Here is a 22,166-nt window from a genome sequence, read left to right as displayed (position 1 = left end):
AGTTAAAATGACCGTCATTTCTCTTAAGCACCGAGTTTTTGCCGTGCGCTGAATGGTCAGTCTGCTATAATCATGCATGTTTAATGAATGTTAATGTGAAACAGTTGGATGAATCTGTCAATCAAGGAAACAAACCAGTCAAGGCACAGGAACCACCAAACTTTTTAGCCAAGCGCAGGAGCTTTTCAGTTTTGGTAGTCTGCAAAACCGGAAGTAGCTCAAAGTCTCCTCCCTGACATGGATTATCTGGTCACCCTAATCAACAAGACATCCTTAAAACTCTATTTCTGGTTTTGCTGTAATCTCATTTTGGTTGTGATCTTCGAAGTGAGAATATTATGCAGCAACAGCACAAAACTAGCACAGAGTATTAGAAGAAAGAAGAATTCAAGAAACATTTCATAATTTTTCATTTTTAATCTTGGGAGGAAAAACACAGGCGTTTGAAGTCTTAATGCATTCATAACCCGATAACAACAGCTCCGTATTCACAGGGATGGACTCATTCGAGGTCTATAGCAGAAAGTTGTTGGTGCTTCTCCTTAAATTTGCTCGCTCGTCTACAATATTACGACACAGGTAATGCTAAAGATGGCACACGGCTGCCTCGTGGACCATTACTAAACACTGCCATCCAGTGGCAGTACGGGGCACGTGCATTTACGTATAACACAGTGACAGCTCCCACCCCCCCCCCAAAAAAAAATAAACAAAACAAAAACATCACTCCATAAAGCTGAGGAGTACATGGGGCGGGGGGGATACTGGACATTAATATACATAAATACAGTATGTCAATGACAGCCTGGACCAGTTCTACAGGCATCTGGCACCATCCACAGCCCCCCCACCCAAAAGCTTCCAGTACACACAGACAGCTATACACAGTCCAGCTGATGTCCTCATTAAAATGAATTATTTACATTGTATCTCATACATTTAAACATTCCATCCTACCACCCTATCCAGAATTAGCTGCATTGGGGAATTTCTTATTCTAAAGGGAGCAGGAGCCATTCTCCATTCTGAACACGAGATCTTCACCATTGTTTAACCACTGCGCCCCCATTGGATAATAAATCAGACGATATTCGGTTCGGCACTAATGCTCCTCAGGCCACTGAAGACATAAATAGATGAGATTCCTAGGAAGAAAGTCTGCTTGGGATAGCAGACCACACACCACACTATTGAGAATATCACTCCAAATCAAAACAAACAAACCAACCAACATTCACTATCATTTTTGTTAAAAAAAAAAAAGAAGAAAAATGAACAGAAAGGCAAAGAGCACAAGCCTCATTTAATCCTCATTACCATCAGGTGCACAGTGGCAAACAATCAGCAGATCATTAGGAGAGCAGCCCGAAGGCCACAGGACTTCCCAAGACCAGGTCTGACATCTCCCATGGATTTTACATTTTTACTCTTTGTCAATGAAGAAAAAGCATAAATAAAATATTAGTGTGGTGGGGGGGGGAGACATAACTGTAACCGAATTCGACAGGTCGCTAAAAGTTCAAAGCATGCCAAATACGCAAAAACAATATTTTAAAAATGTTAATTTAACATCACTGGTCCTAATGCTGGACTCTTCACAGTTTGGTCGAAAAAATAAACAGTTAGGAACAAAAAAAAAACGAATTAATTAATGCGCACCTTATTCCTTACAGTCCATTAAATGCTTCAGGCAAACCATAGCTACAAAAGCATATCTACTGAAATGTATGTTTCCTGCTGCTTTTAACTAGAGGAACACAGTGCAAGATCATCAGCCTTCTAATCAACATGTTACTTCAGTCTGTAGACAGATCTTCATACAAAATAAAAAAAAAAAAAAAAAAAAAAAAACAAAATCAACAAAACAAAATCTGGACTCTTCCGGACAGCATAGATGACAAAACGAACCGAAAGCAGCACGGCACAATGTGGACACTGCTTTCCTGCGTTCCCCCGCGATATATTTCAACTAGCAGCCACAACCTGACACGCTTCAAAAGAAAAAAGTTACACATGCAGAAAGTCCGTAACAAGACCGGCTTTGCACGGGCTGTTTAGTGCAATCATTTGTTTCCCAATCCGCAGCGATTCTGCGGATAAGACGAAGCTTGATCAGATGATCAGCTAGCAGTGAAGGATCCCCATTACCAGAAAGGCTGCACGCTGCACCTCATACAACGCACCGTGAAAACTGTACATTTTCAATGACTGCATCCCAAACTACACAGACACAGCCAAGTCACCCCAGACGAGTCCCACTCGTCCAAACCCCTGTACCGCTAGTTGGCAGCATTCCCCATGATAACGATTCATCATTCCTCAACCAGAAACAGCGTCAGTCACTTAAGTCAATGTTTTCCACAGTGAGACTTTGAATAATTAAATATTAAAAGCCGAAAGCTCCTCTGGTCGTTGGGAGAGTATGGGTAATAGCTTAACGAGGAACAAACTACAATCACTGCCAGTCTCTGAAACAGTAATAACATAATACTGTGATGGATGCATGCGGACAGCTATTTGAGTAACACCTCAAATATTAATGACCATCAACTGTTACCCACGAGGTGTCCCCCATTCTTTAGTTTGATGTGTTGCAGTCCAGATCAGCTGTGGTTACCCGATTCTGGCTACAGTCGATAAGTGGATAATGAAGTTTAGTTCACGCTCGAGAGATGAGAGATTAAAGAGCTGTCCAGAAATGCAAACTGGAGACGTGATGCTGAATTTCACAGTATGTCTATCTCCAGGACATAGGCTGAGACAAGGGAGTATCACTCTCGTCGTTCCCATAAAGGACAAACGGACACCAACTCATAGGTGCTCAACAAATCCTGGTCCCTTGTTGCTCAAACTTCAAAGTGCTAATGAACCAGCACAGTCGGAATTCATTAATGGCCCATGCAATAGTGTTTATCACGTTCTTCCCACAAGCAGACAGGAAGTGATGTATTGGTTCACCAAAGAATACAGTTACAAGTCCGAGAAATCTGACTACGGGCATTATGGGGGACTCTAGTCGTTTCTTCACATTAGAATATTTCCCATAATGTTGTGCATTAAAAGAATTTCATAACAGTAAAAAGAATCAAATATAAATTAAAATACACTACAAAAACAAGACAGCTATTTCTCATACAAAGTCACCGTTATGTAAAATCAACAGAACACTGTTTAAAGCCATTAATGCCATACCTGGTTTGGTACCTGGGTCAGGCCAATCAAAGACCAAAACCAGAAGTAGACCCCCAATGCTCTCACATGTACGGCATGTGCATACAGCTTTATTTTTATCTGTACTACGTTGCTGCCTTGATGTCAAGTCTTTAGTAAAATCTCCTAAGATCTTGTGACAGTTACGATATGACACCCTAGTGTTATTAGATTTCTTTGACTAATTAGTGTTCCTTACTAGGAGTGGGGGGAGGGGAAACAAGAACAGAAACAAATCCTTTATGCCTTTTCCAGTTTGAACCAGTCGGGCAGCACTCGATTCCAGTTGTACAGTACCAAAATCTACAGACAGCACTGCCCTGACCCCCCCTCCCCACTCTGAACACCCTTAAGATCTCAGCTCCTTCAACATTCAAACGCAGAGAAGCCGGAGATCCAGTCCGGGGAGGGAGACATTGAGGGGCCCTACAGCAAGGCCTTCTGGGTATACACTTGCTGTTGGCCATCGGCAGACTGTGGGACACCCTGGGGCACTGCCGCTGCCCCGTTCAGGGAGGCCTCGTATGGTTGTAGGTCACTGGGGGCCATCCCAGCAGGGCAGTGGCTGTAGGCAGCGGACGCAGCCATGTAACCACTGGCTGGAGTGGAATTCATCATGATGCTGTAAAGGGGAGAGACCAGGAGGTCATGATGATTCGTCATCTTGTAAAAAGGGCATGTAACCAAAGCACCCTCAGATGAACGCGCACGGACGACACCATTCACCTGGAAGCCGGCTGGCCAGCAGGGGGCAGAGAGGGTAGCTGCTCTGGAGGCAAGGAGTACCCCGGTGCCCCCCCCACTGCGTACGTGCTGCTCTGGGGCTGAACTGGATATACCTGAGAAAGAAGAATGGGGGAAGATATCGAATCATAAGCCTGGGAGACCGGTGGCACAGCAGTTAACCAGATTAACCAAGCCACAGTGGGCGAACAAATAACATCACAATGGCTGACTAGTGCTGCCACAAGACTCGAAGGTCAAGCACCATGAGAGGCAGCATGTCTGAGCCAGACTTCACAGTGGCTCGATTTGTTAGAGTCTCCCAGGAGTCAGGATGCCACGTCGATGATCTCGGTTAAAGGGACAAAGGGTTCACAAGATAAGGAAGCCTTTGAGAAGCCAATATTCGAACCCCTCTGTCCCTTAGTTTCCTACGTGATCACACATTAGTTACACAGACATCAAACTATGTACGTAAACTGTTGTGTCCAGCCCCCCCCCCCACCCTTTTGCATTGTTCTGTGTTTTTACACCTTAAATACTGTGAAAACCCTTCTCTTGTCACTTGCTGTTTGTATGCTACCCCGTGGTTCTGGAGGATCCAATTTCGTGCCACCGTAACCAAGTACATTAACGGCACGACTATACAGCCCACTTGACTTGGTAGGGAGTTTATGGCCACTAGTTTAAGAAATATTTACCCTGCACTAGAGTAAATCAGTGTAAATACCTGGCACCCACCTGTGGAGACCCTGTGGGTACATAGTACTGTTGGGCCTGTGGCTTTCCATACATGCTGTATACAGGGTCTTCATTCATCAGCTTGGCATACAATGAGAGAGCCTCCATCACCTTCACGTTGAGATCTGACAACTCGGAGTGCTTCCTGGGGGGAGAGGTCACAGATTCATCTTACCAAAGACCTCCACAAGCAGAAAAAAAATCCTTTATCAAATGTGCACCAAACCATCTCTTCCCTATATTTAAGAACGTGCAAACTACTTTAAAAAAAAAAAAGGTTCAATTTTCCAGAATTTCTTACCTGTCGATATCTTCCAGCTTCAGGTCAATGAGAGGGCCCATCTGGTTACACGCAGCTTGAGGAAAACATTCATGGATGAATGACACAGTAAAGGAGGAGTTTTGTTAAACCAGACTGGCAAGCAAAAGGTCAAGCCCCTAAGATGAAAACTAGGGAACGGAAGGGCATCCCCAGGCTAACGGATAACAAATAAACAAAGCATGTGCCTGTCTGTTAATGGTAAGCTCTTGGGAGGACCTCCTAGCTGGTAGGACTTACCTTCCAGGTGCAGAAGATCTGGAGGATCAGGTTGGTTATCTGAGGGGTCAGCACTCTGGATCATCTGTAACAACTGATCCATTTTTTCCTGCAAGAGACACCCGCAAGAAAGTACATTAGACCAAATTGTTGACGTTTGCCAAGGTTCCCAAGGGGTCTCTAAATCGTCACCCAAAGAACCCAATGTGTGTGTGTATGTGTGTGTATGTACACCAGGAGCTGGACAATGTAACTGGGGTGTAGGCTTAATTTAAAGAACATGGTGGATGTGAACAGGAATGCATTTGCACTGATGCACCTTGTAACAGAGCCACTGAGAATTTAATTAGGCTGTAGGAACAAAACTGGGAAAATCCAACTAAATCTCCAATAAGGAGGTTCTGGGATACAGATATTAGTACATGTGCAGTTGATTCAAATAATGCCATATTATTCCTCAAATATATTGAGAATGAAAGATGTGTCGTCACCCATACAAGCACTGCTCAGGTTTGCAATGGTATGAAACCAAAAAGCTGATTTTGTGGTCATATTACAGAGACATCCTGAAACGGCCTGGACAACATTACTGGTACCATTAAGAAGTAATGGAGAAAAAAAACGTATTGTGGAGATTTTCAAGTAGACCTTCTCTCCCTTAATTAGTATCACATTTTCAGTTATATAATCACTCATTCAGCTAGTTTAAATGTTTAATGGCATTGTGTGTATCACAGAAAAAAAGATTAAAGTGCTGCCTGAGGAGTTGAGAACTGAGGTAACAGCCAAGCATGATTAAAACAAAGACTATAAAACAAAGTTTAAGGCTTATGGCAGTGTAGCCAACCGCACTGGCCACTTGACCTAAGGATGTTGAAGGGTGGAGAAAGAGCCAAGACATTCCTCTAAACAAATCCATGGTGGGCTTCAAGCTCAGGGTACAAACGTTTCAAGTTGCACCATCAGGAGAAATCTGAATGAAAACGGGCTTCATGGCAAGAGACCAAGGACGACCCCTCTTCTCAAACTGAGAAAGTTAATTTGGAGTTTGCCAATTTGCACGGGAACAAGCCACAGTCCTTCTGGGAGAATGTCCTTTGGACTGACAAAACGTAACTGGAGCTTTGTGGTAGATCACAGCAACTGTATGCTCACAGGAAAAAGCAGAGACGTACAAGGAGAACATCACCATAGCCATCACCATAGAAACATGGAGAGTTTTGGGGATGTTTTGCTGCCTTTCGAACAGAATGTCTTGAACCAGTGAATGGCAGAATGGGATTAGAGGAATATCAAGTCATTTTGGAAGGTAATGTACTGCCCAGTGTCAAGAAGTCTGTGTCTCCGTTACAGGTCACGAGTCCTCCAGCAGGATGACACCTGAGGAAGCACCCAAGTATGGAGGGCAGGCAACAATTAGACAGTCTTGAAGAGGTCTGCCATGAATCCTGATCCGAATCTATTTAAACATCTGTGGAAAGAGCTGAAATGGGCAGTTTGCAATAAGCACCCATCAGACCTGTGAGAAGTGGAGCAGCTCACTTAGAGAGTGGGCCAAACTACCCACCAAGAAGTGCAGAAATCTCACTGAGGGCTACAGAAAGCACTTGAGAGCAGAAATTGTTTCCAAAAGGTGTGCTGCGAATTAAAAGTTATGGGTACCAATATTTATGTCCAGGTCATTTTTATTTTTAACTTGATTTTTTTGTGTCGTAAATCAAATATTAGGACTTTGTTCTAATAAATGAGAAAATGACTAATAAAGAATGTATTTCAGTTTCAACTTTGTTCGGTGGCATTAGTTTTGTCAGGAAGGAAGTGAGGTACCAATATATATCGGCCACATGAGTACATCATGTAAGGTCTTCAAGGTACACAGGTATCAAATCAAACCAGGGGTTGAAAATAGGCATCTCCGAGGAGGATGAAAATGACAATCTAAATTGAATCTAGCACATTAATTGGTAGTGTAGACAAAAACTACAGTATATGATGATTCATGTTCATAAGCTACCATCTTCATTTAAAGATTACTACCAGGCAAAATTATTTTTTTGTCCATCTCTCACCTCGTCGATATATACTGACTCAGGCTCAGGTTCGATGGTCTCCACCTGGACCTCATCACTGAACTGCACAGTCTTCTTGTCTGTTTTTACTATATGGCGAAAGGAAGGTGCAGAACATTACTGGCAGCCAATCAAAAAACAAGATTTGTATGAGGGCTTGAGCTGATACTCACTCATCTCAGGCTCGGCGGTGAGGTCTGCCGTTACAAAGTTTGAGGGGAATAGACCCACCCCTTGGTATGTTTCCCCCTTCCACCAGTTGGGGTCACTGTGATAAGATGATGGGAAAAACAGCATTCTTCCATTCAAGAAAATACAGAACAGTGTAAGATACCTCCATTCTGTCTGTTGCCTCATTTCCACCAACATGGAACCGATGCTGGGCTGGTTCTCACTTGGTGCCTTTTGAGAAATTGCCCGGGTTTCCAACGGTTTACAAAGAATGGAATAGAAATGTTACATAGACAGAAGTGAAAGTAAAGGTTAGTCAGTGTTTTGTTTATTTTTGATCTGTTTTGCATTTTAAAAGTTTTTTTATAAGCTGCCAAACCAAAAAAAAAAAAAATGTTTTCAGAATATGACTGGCTGCACCCTGACAAAAATGCCTGTATCTACTTTTGTGTCCGTAAAGGCTCCCCGATGTGTTAGTGAACCAAGAGTGGTATGGAAAGTGAAGAAAGCCCCTCCCCCAAAAAAAAATATCATTAAAAAAAAAAGTTGATGCCCAAAATGTGAAGATATATCATCAAATATATATGCTAAAGGCCAGGAATTTGGATCCACCCTCCAATGAAAAATTATTTTTTTTCCAAAAACTTTTATTACAAGTAAATATTTGAAATACTTAAACCAAAAGTAACAGACTGGCTTTCAGTATTTTGCTTGTAGTAACAAATTTAACCACAAATGCTGAAGCTATAAATAATAAATGTTCATCTGAGGTGGCTTTTCTGGTTAGTCATACAAGCAATACTTTGCAATTTCTGCCTCCATTACATTTTTTTTAGAGTATCAGAAACGTAGGAAGTGATGATTAGTTCTTTTATATCGTCTAACTTGTGGAAATCCAACTCCATGTGGATGTACAAGGCATGGATCTCGGGGGGATAAAAAATGCTCGGTATAATTTACATAATATCCATTAATGGAAACGTACCCTATTTACAATTTTGCTTTGTTGACTTATTGAATCCTTGAATGGGTTTAATGGAAACACAGCTAATCGATCACTGAGCTTCTGAAAGGATGTGCAAGGGTTTCTACCTGTCATCCAGGACGGTGATAATCTCCCCGGATTTGAACGTCAACTCGTTGTCTTCTGCAGCCTCAAAATCATAGATGGCCCTCACTTTGCGGCCCTCGACCTTGTGGTTGGTCACCAGGCTGGTGGTGCTGGGGTACAGGCCCGTGATGGGGGTCTGAGGCTGCCGTTGTTCCTTCAGGGACAACTCAATGGCTGAGGCGAAGGATGGGAGGAGTGACAGTAGTATTGTGGTTTGGGAATGGGGTAAGCGGAGCCAAGACTCTCTCGTCTCTCTACATCCCAGCAACCAAAGTATTATTTAGGAATGAATTCTTCTAACTTAACGTGTGGGCCAGGGTATTTCTTTGGACTTCAAAAATAGAGACCTTGTATTTACCTTTGGCCAAATCTTCCTCCTCCTTTTTGTTGACAGTGGTAGTGGGGTCTTTAGCTACTAAAGCCGGACTCGCTTTGGCTTGCTCTGCTGCCTGAAAGAAGAAAGTCAAGAAGTTCAAGTGTTTGACACAAGCCAAACAGGAGGTCCACAAACAAGCACAATGTGCCCTGTACTGAAAACACCTGAAGCCCCCAAACCTGTGAGCCGGCTGTGGGGAAGGATACCCCTTGGTCCTTTAGGTTCTTAATCATGGCAGAGATCAGGCTGAGCTGCGGGTCGTTCCGGAACTCCTCCGCCCACTCCACCATAAGGGCTTTCAGTTTCTCGCATACCTTTGGATGACCCTTGGGACAGCGAGAGGGTGCTCATGTCAGTGATGTAAGCAGCTCCTCTCAAAAACAGACGTGCTCGAAAAGCTTCTGGGAAATTATTTCCAGTACTGGATAAGTGGTTGGAAAATACATGTATTAAACCCAGCCACGCTCCCCAAACACACACGCGCAATAAAACCATACCTTATTCAAAACATTGCTGACTTCACTTGCAAAGTCTCGGGAACAAACTTCTAGGTGGAAGATTTTACCGCAGTTTGATACACATGCCCCAAGGAGCTACAGAAGACAAGGACAAAATGTTGAGTCATTTAAAAAGACAAAAGAATATATTCATAATTTATATTTTCGCCTAGGACACTACCAGTCATTTGTTGCTTGTCCAGGAATTTCTGACCTGTCCTTAACTTGATCCTCTTATTTCAAGCTGAGTAAGAGTTCTACCCTAATCAGGATCTTCAACTCACCGTCAGCGCCTGCATGGCAACGTGGGGGTCTTTGTGGTTCAATCTCCTGATAACTGCCCGAAGGCACTCTTTCGGCCTAGGAACACACAGAAGGAACAAGCAATAAACTGCATGTTAAACCCTCTTAACCAATGACTGTTGCATGTCAAAAGCCAGCAGAGGGGTCAGGGATATCTGGGTTATTTCAGATCACTTCCCTCCCCGTACCCCACATGGAACAAGTCAAAGTTTCTCTGCTTTATTTTATTTTTCTGCGAGCATCGCAAAGGGTGGTGTGGTAGGATAACATCAGTGTAAAACCATCAAAGAACCTTACCGACCCACAAGGGACTAGACAGTTCTCATCTTGAAGCCTGAGAAAGTCACTTCCCCCCCCGCAACAGAACAGAAGTGCTGACACACGAGAGACCACAGAGGCCGATTAGCATCATGATCGCCCTTAATGGAATGACTGCAGTCTCGGAGCACCAGAACCCATCAGCGCCGGAAATGCTGCCATTATTGCTCTGGCGAGTCACCTGACCTGGTCATAGATTGCTGCCATACAAGATCCATAAGGCTGAATTATGAATAATGAGCCAACTTCAGGCCAACATTAACATTCACGTTGAAATTCAATGTTAATGTTCGTAAAACAGCCATCTTTGGGGCTGTAGCTCCTGCTAATCACTATCCCAAGGGCTTCCTTTGAAGCCAGGCTGGTCATACTTATTTCCAACTAAACCTGTCCCATGTTTACGTCTGTCAACCAAGCACGAGTAGGTAAGTGTGGCCTCACATACATATCTAGGGTTGAGGGTTTGATACCTGCTTCCAGCTCTCAGTGCAGAGTTTACATGTTCTCCTTTTGTTTACACAAGTTGTTTCCTGTCAAAAACATTTGATCTGGTGGAGTTGGTGTCTTCAATTTGCCTATGGAACTGAACTGTTAGTGCTGTCACTCTAGCTTCACAATCCCTTGTGGAATTGGAGTGCTGACATTTCAGGGACTCCCCATGCCTGCATTCCCACTTGCCTCTCGTTCCTATTTATGCTGCTATAGCCATATCGGCCGGATCTTGCACTTCGCACTTCATATTGCACTCACCTAACTGTTAGCACGGCCTATAGTCTCCTCTACTTTGACTAATTGTACATTTTATTTCCCCTACTCCTCCTGGGGGGTGCTGCCTGGAGACCTCAATCTACCAAGATGTCCAGCACACCCTGCTACATGTGACTTCGCCACTACCAATGACGTCCCTGCATCCAGCTTGTCGTTATGCCTGTGCCATCTTCCATGTATGACCCGCTGTCTTACCTCTGGTTGCCTGGCGATTGGAGGGAGAGCCGGCACCCTGCTCCCTGGTTGTGTCTCAAATCTTATGATTTGGGCAGTGTGACTCGGCACTTAACCATCTCTCCTATTTGACTCTCCCTGCCGGCCCCTGGAGGTTGGGCTCCCCCTTTGAGTCTGGTCCCTCCCAAGGTTTCTTCCTTCTTGGGAGTTTTCCCTTGCCACTGTCGCCTATGGCTTACTCACTGGGGGCTTTAGGTGGGGATGCTGTACAGCGCTTTGAGACGATATAATGTTGTGATAATGCGCTATACAAAAATAAATTTGTTGCTGTTTGTATGTTGAGCTCAACTGGAAAAGTGGTCCTAGAAGACAGATGAATGGATTGTAATCCATTGTGCATATCCCAGCAAGCATGAGACACAAAACAGAGGAACACCATGGATGAGCCAGATTAGTTCATCACCAGTATGTTTACAATCAAGGGTAAATTACCCCAGCACTTATTACAACAAAATCACAATGAGATATCTGGAGATTTTACAGTACCGTGCCGTCCTAATACATTATACAAAATACTTTATTTCTTGCCATTCCATACTGATCTCACTGGATCTGTTCTTCAAACCAGATCACAGTTAAAGCTAGGATCTCTTCATTTGTTGAGCATCCATTATTATTACTTTTTTTCCTATTTTATTTATTGTTGTTTTCTCGAGTTCATAACTTTTTCTCAAGACGGCAACTGTATTTTGTTCAGAGGCAGGCTATTTGCATAACCAAGTCCACAAAGAAATCATTTCAAGTCCCACCCCAAAGTATCAAAGTACCTAAAAAGTACCCCAGCTGGTTTGGTACTTTAAGTACTGGAACTTTTGGTACTGATCCTCAACTAGAAGTCAGCGGAAAAGGGAAAGTACCAAAAGTCCCACATCAGAAATACCGTACGGACTTGATGCGATGCAAAAGTGCCCAAAATTGCGAAGCTTGCAATGTTTTTTTTTTTCTACAACCAAGAAAAATGTACCGTACTGCATGTAGTTACTTTCATTACTGTACAATTATTATTGTCATGTACTCTAAGTTTCTGTTTTACCTTCTTATTCAACTTAAAAACAAACTTAGGGAATGGAACTTGCTCGTAACCTAGGGACTACCTAATAAAAAATCCTATTCTGCCATTAAAGTTTGGTTTCTTATGACGGAGTAAAATTGGTTTAGTGATACTTAAACCCTTCATGCTATAAATGCCCCGTGCTATAATGTCCAGACAGCATGAAAGAAAATCACTGATCTCAACACAGCTATCGTGATTCCTGCAATTGCATGTGCATTCCATCCATCCATGTTCTGTAACTGCTTGTCCTATTCAGGATCGTAGGGGATCCAGAGCCTCTCCCAGAGGTTATAGGTGCAAGGCAGGGAACAACCCAGGATGGGGCCCCAACCATCACAGGGCACACTCACACACCAGTCACACACACACACACGTGCATAACATGTGACATCCATATTAATATCATAGATAGCCCAGTCATAGTTTGAACCCTGCAGACTATCGCGGTTCTTGCGTTGTGACAACTGCATGTGCATGAAATGCCACGTCCATAACAACACTGCACATTGTGCAAGCCTACTAGCTGGTACAGTAGCACAGTGGGCAATGTTGTTGCTGCACAACGCCGCTTTGAATGTGTGGAGTTTGCATGTTCACCTTGTGCGTGTGACTTTTCGATGGATCTTCCTTTTTTTTTTCTACTGTCCAAAAACATGCAAGTTAAGTGAAATGGAGTGCCTGAATTAACTGAGACTGGGTGAGCGCCCTGCAATGGCTGGAGTGCAATGTATATAATACATTAAATATACAATTTATGCGTTGAATCGGCCGATTACAGTTGCTAGATAACTCGACTATTGATATTAAATTGATAGTGACACCCTTAGTATGATGTCATACATGGTGATTCCCAGAAAGTCAGAAACCGCTTGGAACTTCCACACACCTTATTCAGCTTATTAGCAGCTTACCAGATTTAATAAGTGTGTCTGAGCACGGAAGTCTGTTCTACAAATTCTGTTGTAGACTGGTCTTCCAGGACCAGAAGTGGGGAACTCTGCACTACAGTGTCTGGAGCAGTGGTCTCTATTTTTACAGTGAGAGCTACTTTTACAAAGAAAATAACCTGGAGAGCTACGCTCAGCCATTGCCAAACATCCCACCTCAGGCATATTGATTTCAGGGAGGCAGATGAGGGCCAATTAGCGGCAAATTTTGGGAAACGCTGGAACACCACTGCTTTTATAAAATACTGTCAAAATACTGTATACCACGGTACAATGTCTGGAAGGTAATAAAAATTAAATGCCTACTGTTGGCCGGGGTTGTAGTGGCAAAACTTCTTTCTGGCTAATTTTGAATAACGGAACTACAGATTTCCAGGACATTGACAGCAGCTCCCTGATACCCACAAATTATATGCGGGAATCAATTTTGACTCCTGAAACTTCCAGGAGGGGTGAGATGTCTGCATTGTTTTTCAGTATCTAATACAGCTCAAGGAAAAATAAAATAATGCAAGTTAAAGACCTGATGATGGGGACTGAAGTGTGTTAATGATGTGGCATCGTGAAGGGGATGATCTGATTGCCGCAATCTAATAGGAATGCCTGAAAGTTCGATTGGTCTAGAGTTTACAGACAACGGTGAGATAAACCAGAAAACATCCAGGCGGTGGTATTTTTGTGGTCGAACGAGAAAAGTTAATCAGAGATGTCAGGGGTGAATGCCCAGACTTGTTAAAGCTAACCAGAAGGCCACAAATGCAAAAGCAGCCAAGTACAACAGCATGTGCAGAAGTTGCTAACCTTGTGAAGTGGTTTGGAAAGCAAAAGAAGGTCTCACCTGCTACTAGCTGGGTGTACCCAATAAAGTGGCCACTTACACATGAATGGGGTTTTAAAATAAAAAGGTAAAATTATTAAAATACCATATTAATAAAACACAACAACAAAGCTGACAGATGTCAGAATGTTTGCAATCACTGGAGGATACAGGAAGATTTTTTTTTTTACCTGGATTCAAGAGGCCTCAACTCTTAGCCGCCAACTAAAATTAAGCCTCCTTAACAGTATGACATTTAACATGCATTAAACTCATTGCAGCGTTCTTACGCTCATTATGGTAACAGCTACAGATCTGCAGAGCAAGCGCAGTCAGACAGCAATAAACTATAATTAACACGTTCAGCTTAAAATGAATCTGAAGGCATCTAGTTTTTGTGACTGAGAGAAGAAATTATGTACTAAAAAAATAAAACTAGCCCAGACAGACAACCATCAGGCAGAGAGTGTGAATTGATCACTCCCAGGGCAGAACCTTAACGGGGTGTAACCGGATCAGGAGTAGGCGGCTTGCTCTATATTTGGGGGGGGGCCTGTCTGTGTCCTTGCTTTACACTACTTCTCGCATGCAGCCTCAGGGGGCGGTGCTAATTTTAGAAGGTGCCTCGGTGCAGTTTCCCCAACCCATCCCACCACGTGGGACCCAGCTTCTGGGCCTCCCACCCGGCCATGACCACCGCTATGGTGACTTGCTGCCAAGTCAGGTGACCGCCTCAGCCAGTCATATTCCCAGGGGATTCTCACGTTTTTATTTTTTTGACGGCTCGGCTAGGAAAAAGTGTTAGAGCAATTACTACCTACGAGGTCACTGACATGAGGTGTTGGCTACCCCATCACAACACAACGACAGAACCTCCCAGAGCACTCCGAACCAAACAAAAACACAGACCCAAAATCAGCACATCTGTTTTAATAGTTTAAACCTGGAAAAACGTTTAGTTTGAAACATTATACTTCTCAGCTGCGTTGGCAAATCGCCTTTTCTGGAGTATGTTCAACAGGCATATTTCAACTTTTGTCGAGGGTAGTGAGTGAATCTTCCATACTAGAAGAGAAAGGCAGGAATATTTTACAAAATTACTTCCCTCCACAGCTGCCTGAACCACAAAAACCTGATGTCAATGCCTTTTGATTTGTGATATCAAGACCATGCATCATACAAGAAAGGCACATATTTAATTAGATAATAATGTGAGAGACAACTGAAAAAGCAGGGTCAGTCCCTAGAGCAACTTGGGGTTAAGGGCCGTGCTCAAGGACCCAGCGGTGACATCACACTGTTGACTATGGGATTTGAACCAGTAACCTTCTGACCACAAGCATAGAGGCCTAACCCACTGAGCCACACACCATCAACTCCAGACAGTCGAGACAGGCTTTCCGTCAGACTTACGGTTTAAAAAGAAAGATCAGCTTGTTTTCATCGCTTTTTCATGCCCCAGAAAACCCAGAGAAAAGACATTTCAGGGGACTTCACAACCCGGCTTGTGACCTGTCAATCACAGACCACCAGCACTATACCTCACATAGCAGTGCGAGTACCTTTTATTTACAATCCAAACCTCATCTGATAAAACAAACCGGTTTTGGATACCACTCCACACCGTATTACTGCATGACCTTGGCAGCTGCACAGGGCACCTGTGATGCGCCCCACCTAATTTCCCCCCCCCCACCCCAAATGCCCTGTGTGTTGTAGGCGGTCATTGTGGCGTTTGTCTACCATAGATAGAACAACGCACTGCATTTTACGTAGCTGGTTATAATATCTCTATGAACTTTTCCTGTCTTTGCCACAGTTCATATCCCATACAGACAAAAGTATTGTGACATCTGGCCCTTACACCGACAGGTGACATGCCATTCTATATCCATAGGCATCAATACGGAGTTGGGTCCCGCCCCTTTGCAGCTATAACAATTGCCACTCTTCTGGGCAGGGTATCCACAAGATTTTGGAGCGTGTCTGAGGATTTGTTGCCCATCCATTCAGAAGAGCATTTGTGAGGAGAGGCACTGATGTTTACAAGCCAGGCCTTCACGTCAATCTCCCGTCTAGTTCAATGCAAAGGTGTTTCATGGGGTTGAGGTCAGGGCTTTGTGAGTCAGCCAAGGTCTTCCACACCAAACTCATCCAACCATGTCTCTATAGACCTTGATTTGAGCACCAGGGCACAGTCATGCTGGAAACAAACTAGTGCCACAAACTTGGAAGCATAGAATTGTCCAAAATGCTATGCTTGGTATACTGAAACATTAAGAGCTCCCTATACTGGAACTAAGGGGCCTAGCTGATTTGCCAAACCCAAACTCATCTATCAGACTGCCAGACAGGGAAATGCGATTGGCCACTCCACGGAACATGTTTCCACTGATGGCGTGCTTTACACCACTCCATCCGATGTATGGCATTGCGCTTGCGTGCAGCTACTCGACCATGGAAGCCGATTACATGAAAGTCCCTGCGCAGTTTTTGTGGTGAGCTTAATGGCAGAGGAAGTTTGGAACTCTGCAGTTCTTGCGTCAACAGAGTGCTGGCGACTTTTGCACGCCCTGTGCCCTAGCGCATGGCGACCCTGCTCTGTTACTTTGCATGGCATGCCACTTTGTTTCCTTACACTTTGCAACAGATGCATTTACACAAAAGTTCCGGAAGTCGGTCCCGGTTTACAAGTTCCTGGGCTGTCTCAACCTGGAACTTTTGTAGCTGCTAGCCACTTTCATGTGTTGCTTTCACACCGCACAACAGGAACTGGAACAATCAGGATAAATAAGCATGGGAGACACAAGATTTTGTAGGTTAAACTTCACACAATTTCATACAAAACTACACCAACCATGCCAAAACCAATGGATAAATGAATGGATGGATGGATTAATGGATGACCCACAACATATTCATGAAAAAAATCGAGCAGAACTCCGGCGGTGTAAATACGACAAAAGTCATGGGTTCAGGATAAAGGTTCTGGCTCCAAAAGAAAAAAGTTCCAACAGTGTGCAAGAGCCTGTTAATACCACTTACAGTTAACTGTGAAATACCTAGCAGGGACGAAATTTCACCAACTGATTTATTGCAAAGGTGGCATCCTGTGACAAGACCACGCTCGAATTCCTCAGAACAACCCATTCATGTTTGAAAACCTGACTGCATGTCTAGGTGCTGGATTTTATACTCCTGTACAATGGGTCTGAAGGCAACAACATCATTCAGTGATTAAGAGGCATTTCCCAATACCTTGGTCCATATCACATTTCTATCTGTATTAAATAATGCTTCCTTCATTACGACCTGTTCATACAGGACAGGAGCCACATCCAGAGAGCTGGAAACCTGCAGCCCAACACAATCCTGGGATCGACGACGGCCGGGGGGGGGGGGGGGGCTTCAGGCTACCCAGGAAGGCATCCCCACCTCCCCTACTGGGGCACCTCCACTCAGCCCAAGAAACACTGCAGTAGCCAGCAGGACCCAAGTCAGACTTACCCAGTGCGCGATTGTCCCACCTTATCACAGATGTCGAGAATGAGGCCCCAGTCCTCTGCTGTGTTCATCTCACTGGTGGCCTTTTCTGCAGAGGAGAGACACGGGGAGGCCATACAGTTCAAAAAGCACCATCACAGCACCATTATGCACCAGATTAAGGGGTAGCTGCTCGTCGGCCATTAGGCTCAAATTTCACCCGGTTAAACAGAAGCCTGGTTACTTTGTTTATTCGTATTAAAGCTCATAATTGAAGGATGCGCCTCCGGTCTTGATGGCAACCGCGGCGACGGGAGGGAGGGATGTGGGGGTTTTATGGGCGGGAGAAAGGAATGAAAACAAGAGATAGCAAAAGCACAGACAGGTGGATTTGTGCATGTGGTAAGGCCAGCGTTATACCCTTTAATGCTAGGAAAAGGACACAAGTGAATTTTGGGAGCAGGATTATCACACCCCCACCCAATCTTACACCGTCACTGCATATTTTTAAATGGAAAAAAAAAACAAATATAAGAGGAATTACTCACACAACTACTACTACTAATAGTAATAATCATCATTGTAACAGAGCTGCACTGAAAGACTTACAATCATACCTATTTCTGTAGCTGGTTACTTATCTTGCTAAACTATATGACAGGGTCCCCCTGGGACTCGAACCAGTGTCCACATCACTGCTACCCGCCAAACTTTCTGTGGGTGAATCAGTTACACTTTCACTAATGCCGATAAAATGTACCAATAATCCAGGCCTGATATCGCCTGCTCTGTTTGGGACTGAAAATATACAGGGGCCCAAACATTAAACCGCTTTTAAATAAGTATAGCTTTTTAAGTAAAATGCATAAAGTATATCTTGGGCTCTTAGGAGTGACATGCAGTTCCCACCCAGAAGTACCAATACAACAGACAAGCACATGCATAGCAGCACAAAAACAAGTTCATCCCAGAGAAATCTTCCCAATGTGTAAACAGAACAGCATCATGAATAACCCAGATTACGATGAGCTCTCGGCACTGCATCTACAGTCTCAAGCAGCCCATTACAGAGCCGCGACGTGCAAGATAGGGAGATAGTACGGTCAGTTTGGGGTGGGGTGGGATGAAGCGCCGACCCCCCCCCCCATCCTTCTCCGTCTGCCCACCTGACTCTCAACAGCTCTCCAGCCCCCCTAATCTGACACACCCATCTATACTCCCCCATGCTGCGTAGTTCCACATTCATATGCCTAAATAGCTATTTTTTGGTTTAATTACCTCTTCTTTAAAAATCCAATCCTGTCCCTAAACAAACTCCTTAACCATTTTCCTCTTCCTCTCAACCCCATGTACACGGGGTCTAGTGACGGGGCCCAGCCAGAGAAAGGCTTATGAGGAGGAGTCCATGTGTCCTGAACCATTTTGCCCCCTGCTGTCCTGCTGGATGCTTGTCCAAACTACAGACAGCATACAGCTTCAGTAGGGATAGATGAAGGTGACACCAACTCAGGTGCAGGGAGATGGTTTGAAACCTGCCGTTTCCAGCAACCACACAATGACAACATTATGGAAAATTTAGGGGGGGGGGGGGCGCACTTGTGTTTAAACCAACATCAATGCCACCATTTGTCGGTATTATACACAAGGCAAGCAGTCAGCAGGCAAAGTTTAAATCTCATTAAAGGGTACAACTGTTGTAGCTTTACACAACCAATTTAATAATGTTTAACCACAGCCGGGTCCCAGACACTATGGGTTGCATATACATCCTCCGCATCTTTAGCATAACTTACTGAAACCGTGTCATATAAACCCCACATTCACCACACAGAACTAGTCCAGTGAGTGCAAAACTCAGGGCAGTTCTACTTGGTTTGGGACTGAAAGTGCCACACCACCCTAATGAGAGGGGTGGTTGGTTATAGTGGAGAAATGGTAAAAGCCACCACCTACATATACCCCCCAAGCCAAAAGGTCTCTGAGAAACAAAGACTATATATAAAGACCAATAAATGCCACACACTATATTATTCTTGAAGCATTCATCTTACTTATATTTTATCTTAATTTATTAGTTAGGCAATGGAGTTGCTGTGATCGAAAATAGCAAATGATGGGGGGAGGGAGACACAAAACACACACACACACACACACACACACACACACACACAAAACGTGTATGGCGAGATGGGGGGTTGGGGGAGCAAGGTGCAGACGCCTGTTGTGTTTTAATGAGATTAACAGCATTTCTTGATTTTCTACCCAATATGCGCAGCGTCACCGTGCACCCGTGTACTCACCTACCTGGGCCGGCCGGGGGTGACGTTTCTAGCCCAGTCCAGGGTGCGTTACCGGTACAGCCCGTTAACCGGGCGGCTCATTACGTACATCCTAGCCTTATTAACGGGACAGACAAGCCATATAACAAAATATATTATCAAAACGCCCGGCTCTTGAGCTAACGACCCCGTCCATAAAGACCCTCAATTCGGACCGGGGATAAAGACCCCCGATTCAGGCCGGGACAGGCGTGAAGAAAAACAAAACAAAAGCCGGGCACCACTCACCCACATCGTGGTCAAACGGGTTGGACGTGAAGAGAGGCATCGCGGAAAGCCTCGACGGGGGCTCCCCTCTCCGTGTGAGCGAAGCTAGCGCACAAACAAACGCGAAAATCACCACATAAATGAAGGAATATTGGAAATAAGAAGCGGACAAGCGGGGCTCCTCAGACTCTCCTGCGGCGGCGGCGGCGGCGGCAAAGCATTCTGGGAAATGGGGTGTCTCTGGTTGCGCCTGGACTGCGCGGTGCGGCTGTGTGCCGCTCCCTGTGCTATGACACCCGTTCCTCTAGTGTGATTTAAAAATATGTATTTCTGTGCAATTTTGAGTAATAGAGTGTCGGTTTTCTGTGAGGTGCCTACCGGTCCCCAGGCCCCCCAGGACTGATCCAACCCAGGGTCTGCTGACAACATCACATGACCGCGCAGCAATTAAAACTCCCGGGGCAAATATTTACCTTTTTTATGCATGGCTTTTACGCAAACGTTGATGCTAGAATTGTAGGTGTCAAATTATTTGATGAATTTCTTTCCTGTGTAATTACTCCAAACACAATTTTCTTTAAGAGAAGATAAATATACGAAGGCATGGTAACTTTTGAAGGTATTTAATAATTATTGAAAAAGCTAAACAGGTGTGAAAGGCTACATAGTGTCCTTAAAATTATCAGCCAAGCAATACATTATAAATTGTATAATTCATTAACAGTGTGAGAAAAATAATTCGATAATTATATATATATATATATATATATATATATATATATATATATATATATATATATATATATTTATTTATTTTATTTTTTTTTCCTTTCAAAAAATGTAAATTATAACGGGAATGTAAGCCAGGAACTTTGCTGTTGTAGATAATGAAAGTGTTACATTTTACTAGTTTGAGTAAGCAGTTTGCTTACATCATGTTCCTGCCTTGCCAAATAAATAAATGTAAATGTAATTTAAATGTCTTTCAAAGTTAATAGCAAAGACAACATAGCATTTACATCAAATAATGATTGCATTACATTCCAGAAAAATAAATATAAAGTGCAGCTTGTTATCAAGTTCAGATCATAAAACCCCAAAGATGGGAATGGAATTTTATTTGTGGCATTACAAAGAAATTATAAAATCCTATTAGTATATTACTCTTCATGAGCCTGTGAGTTAAGCAATAAAAGCGAAAAGTTAAGCAGAAAGTCATAATAAACCCATTATATAATTCTTTTACATTTCCTTATTTGGTGCATTTGTTTGAATGCCAACTCATAGAAAGGCTAAATGATTATAACAAAACTGCTCACTACATCACTAAGTGCAAAAAAAGTGGAAGACACTCTGGGTCAGGGTTGGCATCATGGGGGGGGGGGCATTTGGGGTCCATCAACACCCCACCCCCCACCCTCAAAATCAGCCAATGTGTCACGCCAAACGCCACCCACCAAGGACACTGCATTATATTTTATTTCAATTTTATTTTTTTAATGAAGCCGTTCATCCTAAGAGAAATAAGTCACAACAATAGAGTCACAGGAATGCCATAAAAGTGGTAAATCTGCGAAAGAATAAGGAAATAAATGTCGAGTGAGAAATTGGAATAAAAATAAAGACATAAGAAAATTAATTACTTTCTGTATTGCTTTTCCCCTCATCACAATATACCTAAGATGACCACTTGTCTTCATTTAGGCAAAGAATCATCAGTGTAAATACATAAAAATACTAAATAATTCAATCCAATGAACAATTAATTTTCAATTACGTAATTAATACAAATACATGCTGCATGTGTTGGCACACTCATTGTACGCTGAATATTTAAATTCGTCATGCCATGAAGGTGGCTCCTGAGTGGGCAGCATTGTCTACTGGCATCTCCACAAGGTTGTGGGGTCGAATCCTTTTCTCCTAGTGTCATTGTGGGGTTTACTACAATTTCCTCTGGCAGTACTAATATATACAGATAGGCTAACTGGCATCTGTAAATTTTCTACTGTATGTGTACATGTCCAACCTACTCCAGGTGCAGCCTATCCAGCTGTCTCCAGGCCCCCCAGCAGGACTTTCCTAGATAACTAGCTGGAATATGGATGGATACCGACTCAGGCAAAGTGGGAGTTTGGCCATTTGAACAATATATCTGATGTTATGGCAATAATGTCCTACATTGTCACAGGTTATATAGGATCATTGTCCAGTCCACAAATTCGCTTATCCTGCATTAAAGATTTTTAACGGAGCATTA

The 22,166-nt window shown here is 43.5% G+C and overlaps 1 protein-coding gene across 4 annotated transcripts in view; it reads right to left on the bottom strand.

The window, feature by feature from the left end:
* Positions 1-405: 405 nt before the first annotated feature.
* The window catches only part of stam (signal transducing adaptor molecule (SH3 domain and ITAM motif) 1), a 23,300-nt gene continuing 1,539 nt past the window's right edge, over positions 406-22,166 (bottom strand). For 3 of the 4 annotated variants that reach the window (XM_049000987.1, XM_049000985.1, XM_049000986.1), the window contains exons 3-16: positions 19,928-20,011; positions 17,385-17,469; positions 9,721-9,796; positions 9,437-9,532; positions 9,119-9,265; positions 8,922-9,012; positions 8,545-8,737; positions 7,455-7,549; positions 7,282-7,370; positions 5,234-5,321; positions 4,976-5,030; positions 4,675-4,819; positions 3,937-4,049; positions 406-3,832 (exon numbers count right to left, since the gene is read on the bottom strand). In XM_049000987.1, coding sequence (XP_048856944.1) covers positions 3,637-3,832; positions 3,937-4,049; positions 4,675-4,819; positions 4,976-5,030; positions 5,234-5,321; positions 7,282-7,370; positions 7,455-7,549; positions 8,545-8,737; positions 8,922-9,012; positions 9,119-9,265; positions 9,437-9,532; positions 9,721-9,796; positions 17,385-17,469; positions 19,928-19,967 — 1,509 coding nt within the window. In that variant the 5' untranslated portion in view covers positions 19,968-20,011 and the 3' untranslated portion in view covers positions 406-3,636. Of the gene's footprint in view, positions 3,833-3,936; positions 4,050-4,674; positions 4,820-4,975; positions 5,031-5,233; positions 5,322-7,281; positions 7,371-7,454; positions 7,550-8,544; positions 8,738-8,921; positions 9,013-9,118; positions 9,266-9,436; positions 9,533-9,720; positions 9,797-17,384; positions 17,470-19,927; positions 20,012-20,284; positions 20,344-22,166 lie in introns of those variants that run through there. The other variant, XM_049000988.1, reaches the window with a different exon arrangement.

This window comes from Brienomyrus brachyistius, unplaced genomic scaffold, assembly GCF_023856365.1.
Source record: "Brienomyrus brachyistius isolate T26 unplaced genomic scaffold, BBRACH_0.4 scaffold54, whole genome shotgun sequence".
In the NCBI taxonomy this organism is placed as follows: domain Eukaryota; kingdom Metazoa; phylum Chordata; class Actinopteri; order Osteoglossiformes; family Mormyridae; genus Brienomyrus; species Brienomyrus brachyistius.
Note: the sequence above shows the minus strand (reverse complement) of the source record. Positions and strands in the feature narration are given on the sequence as shown.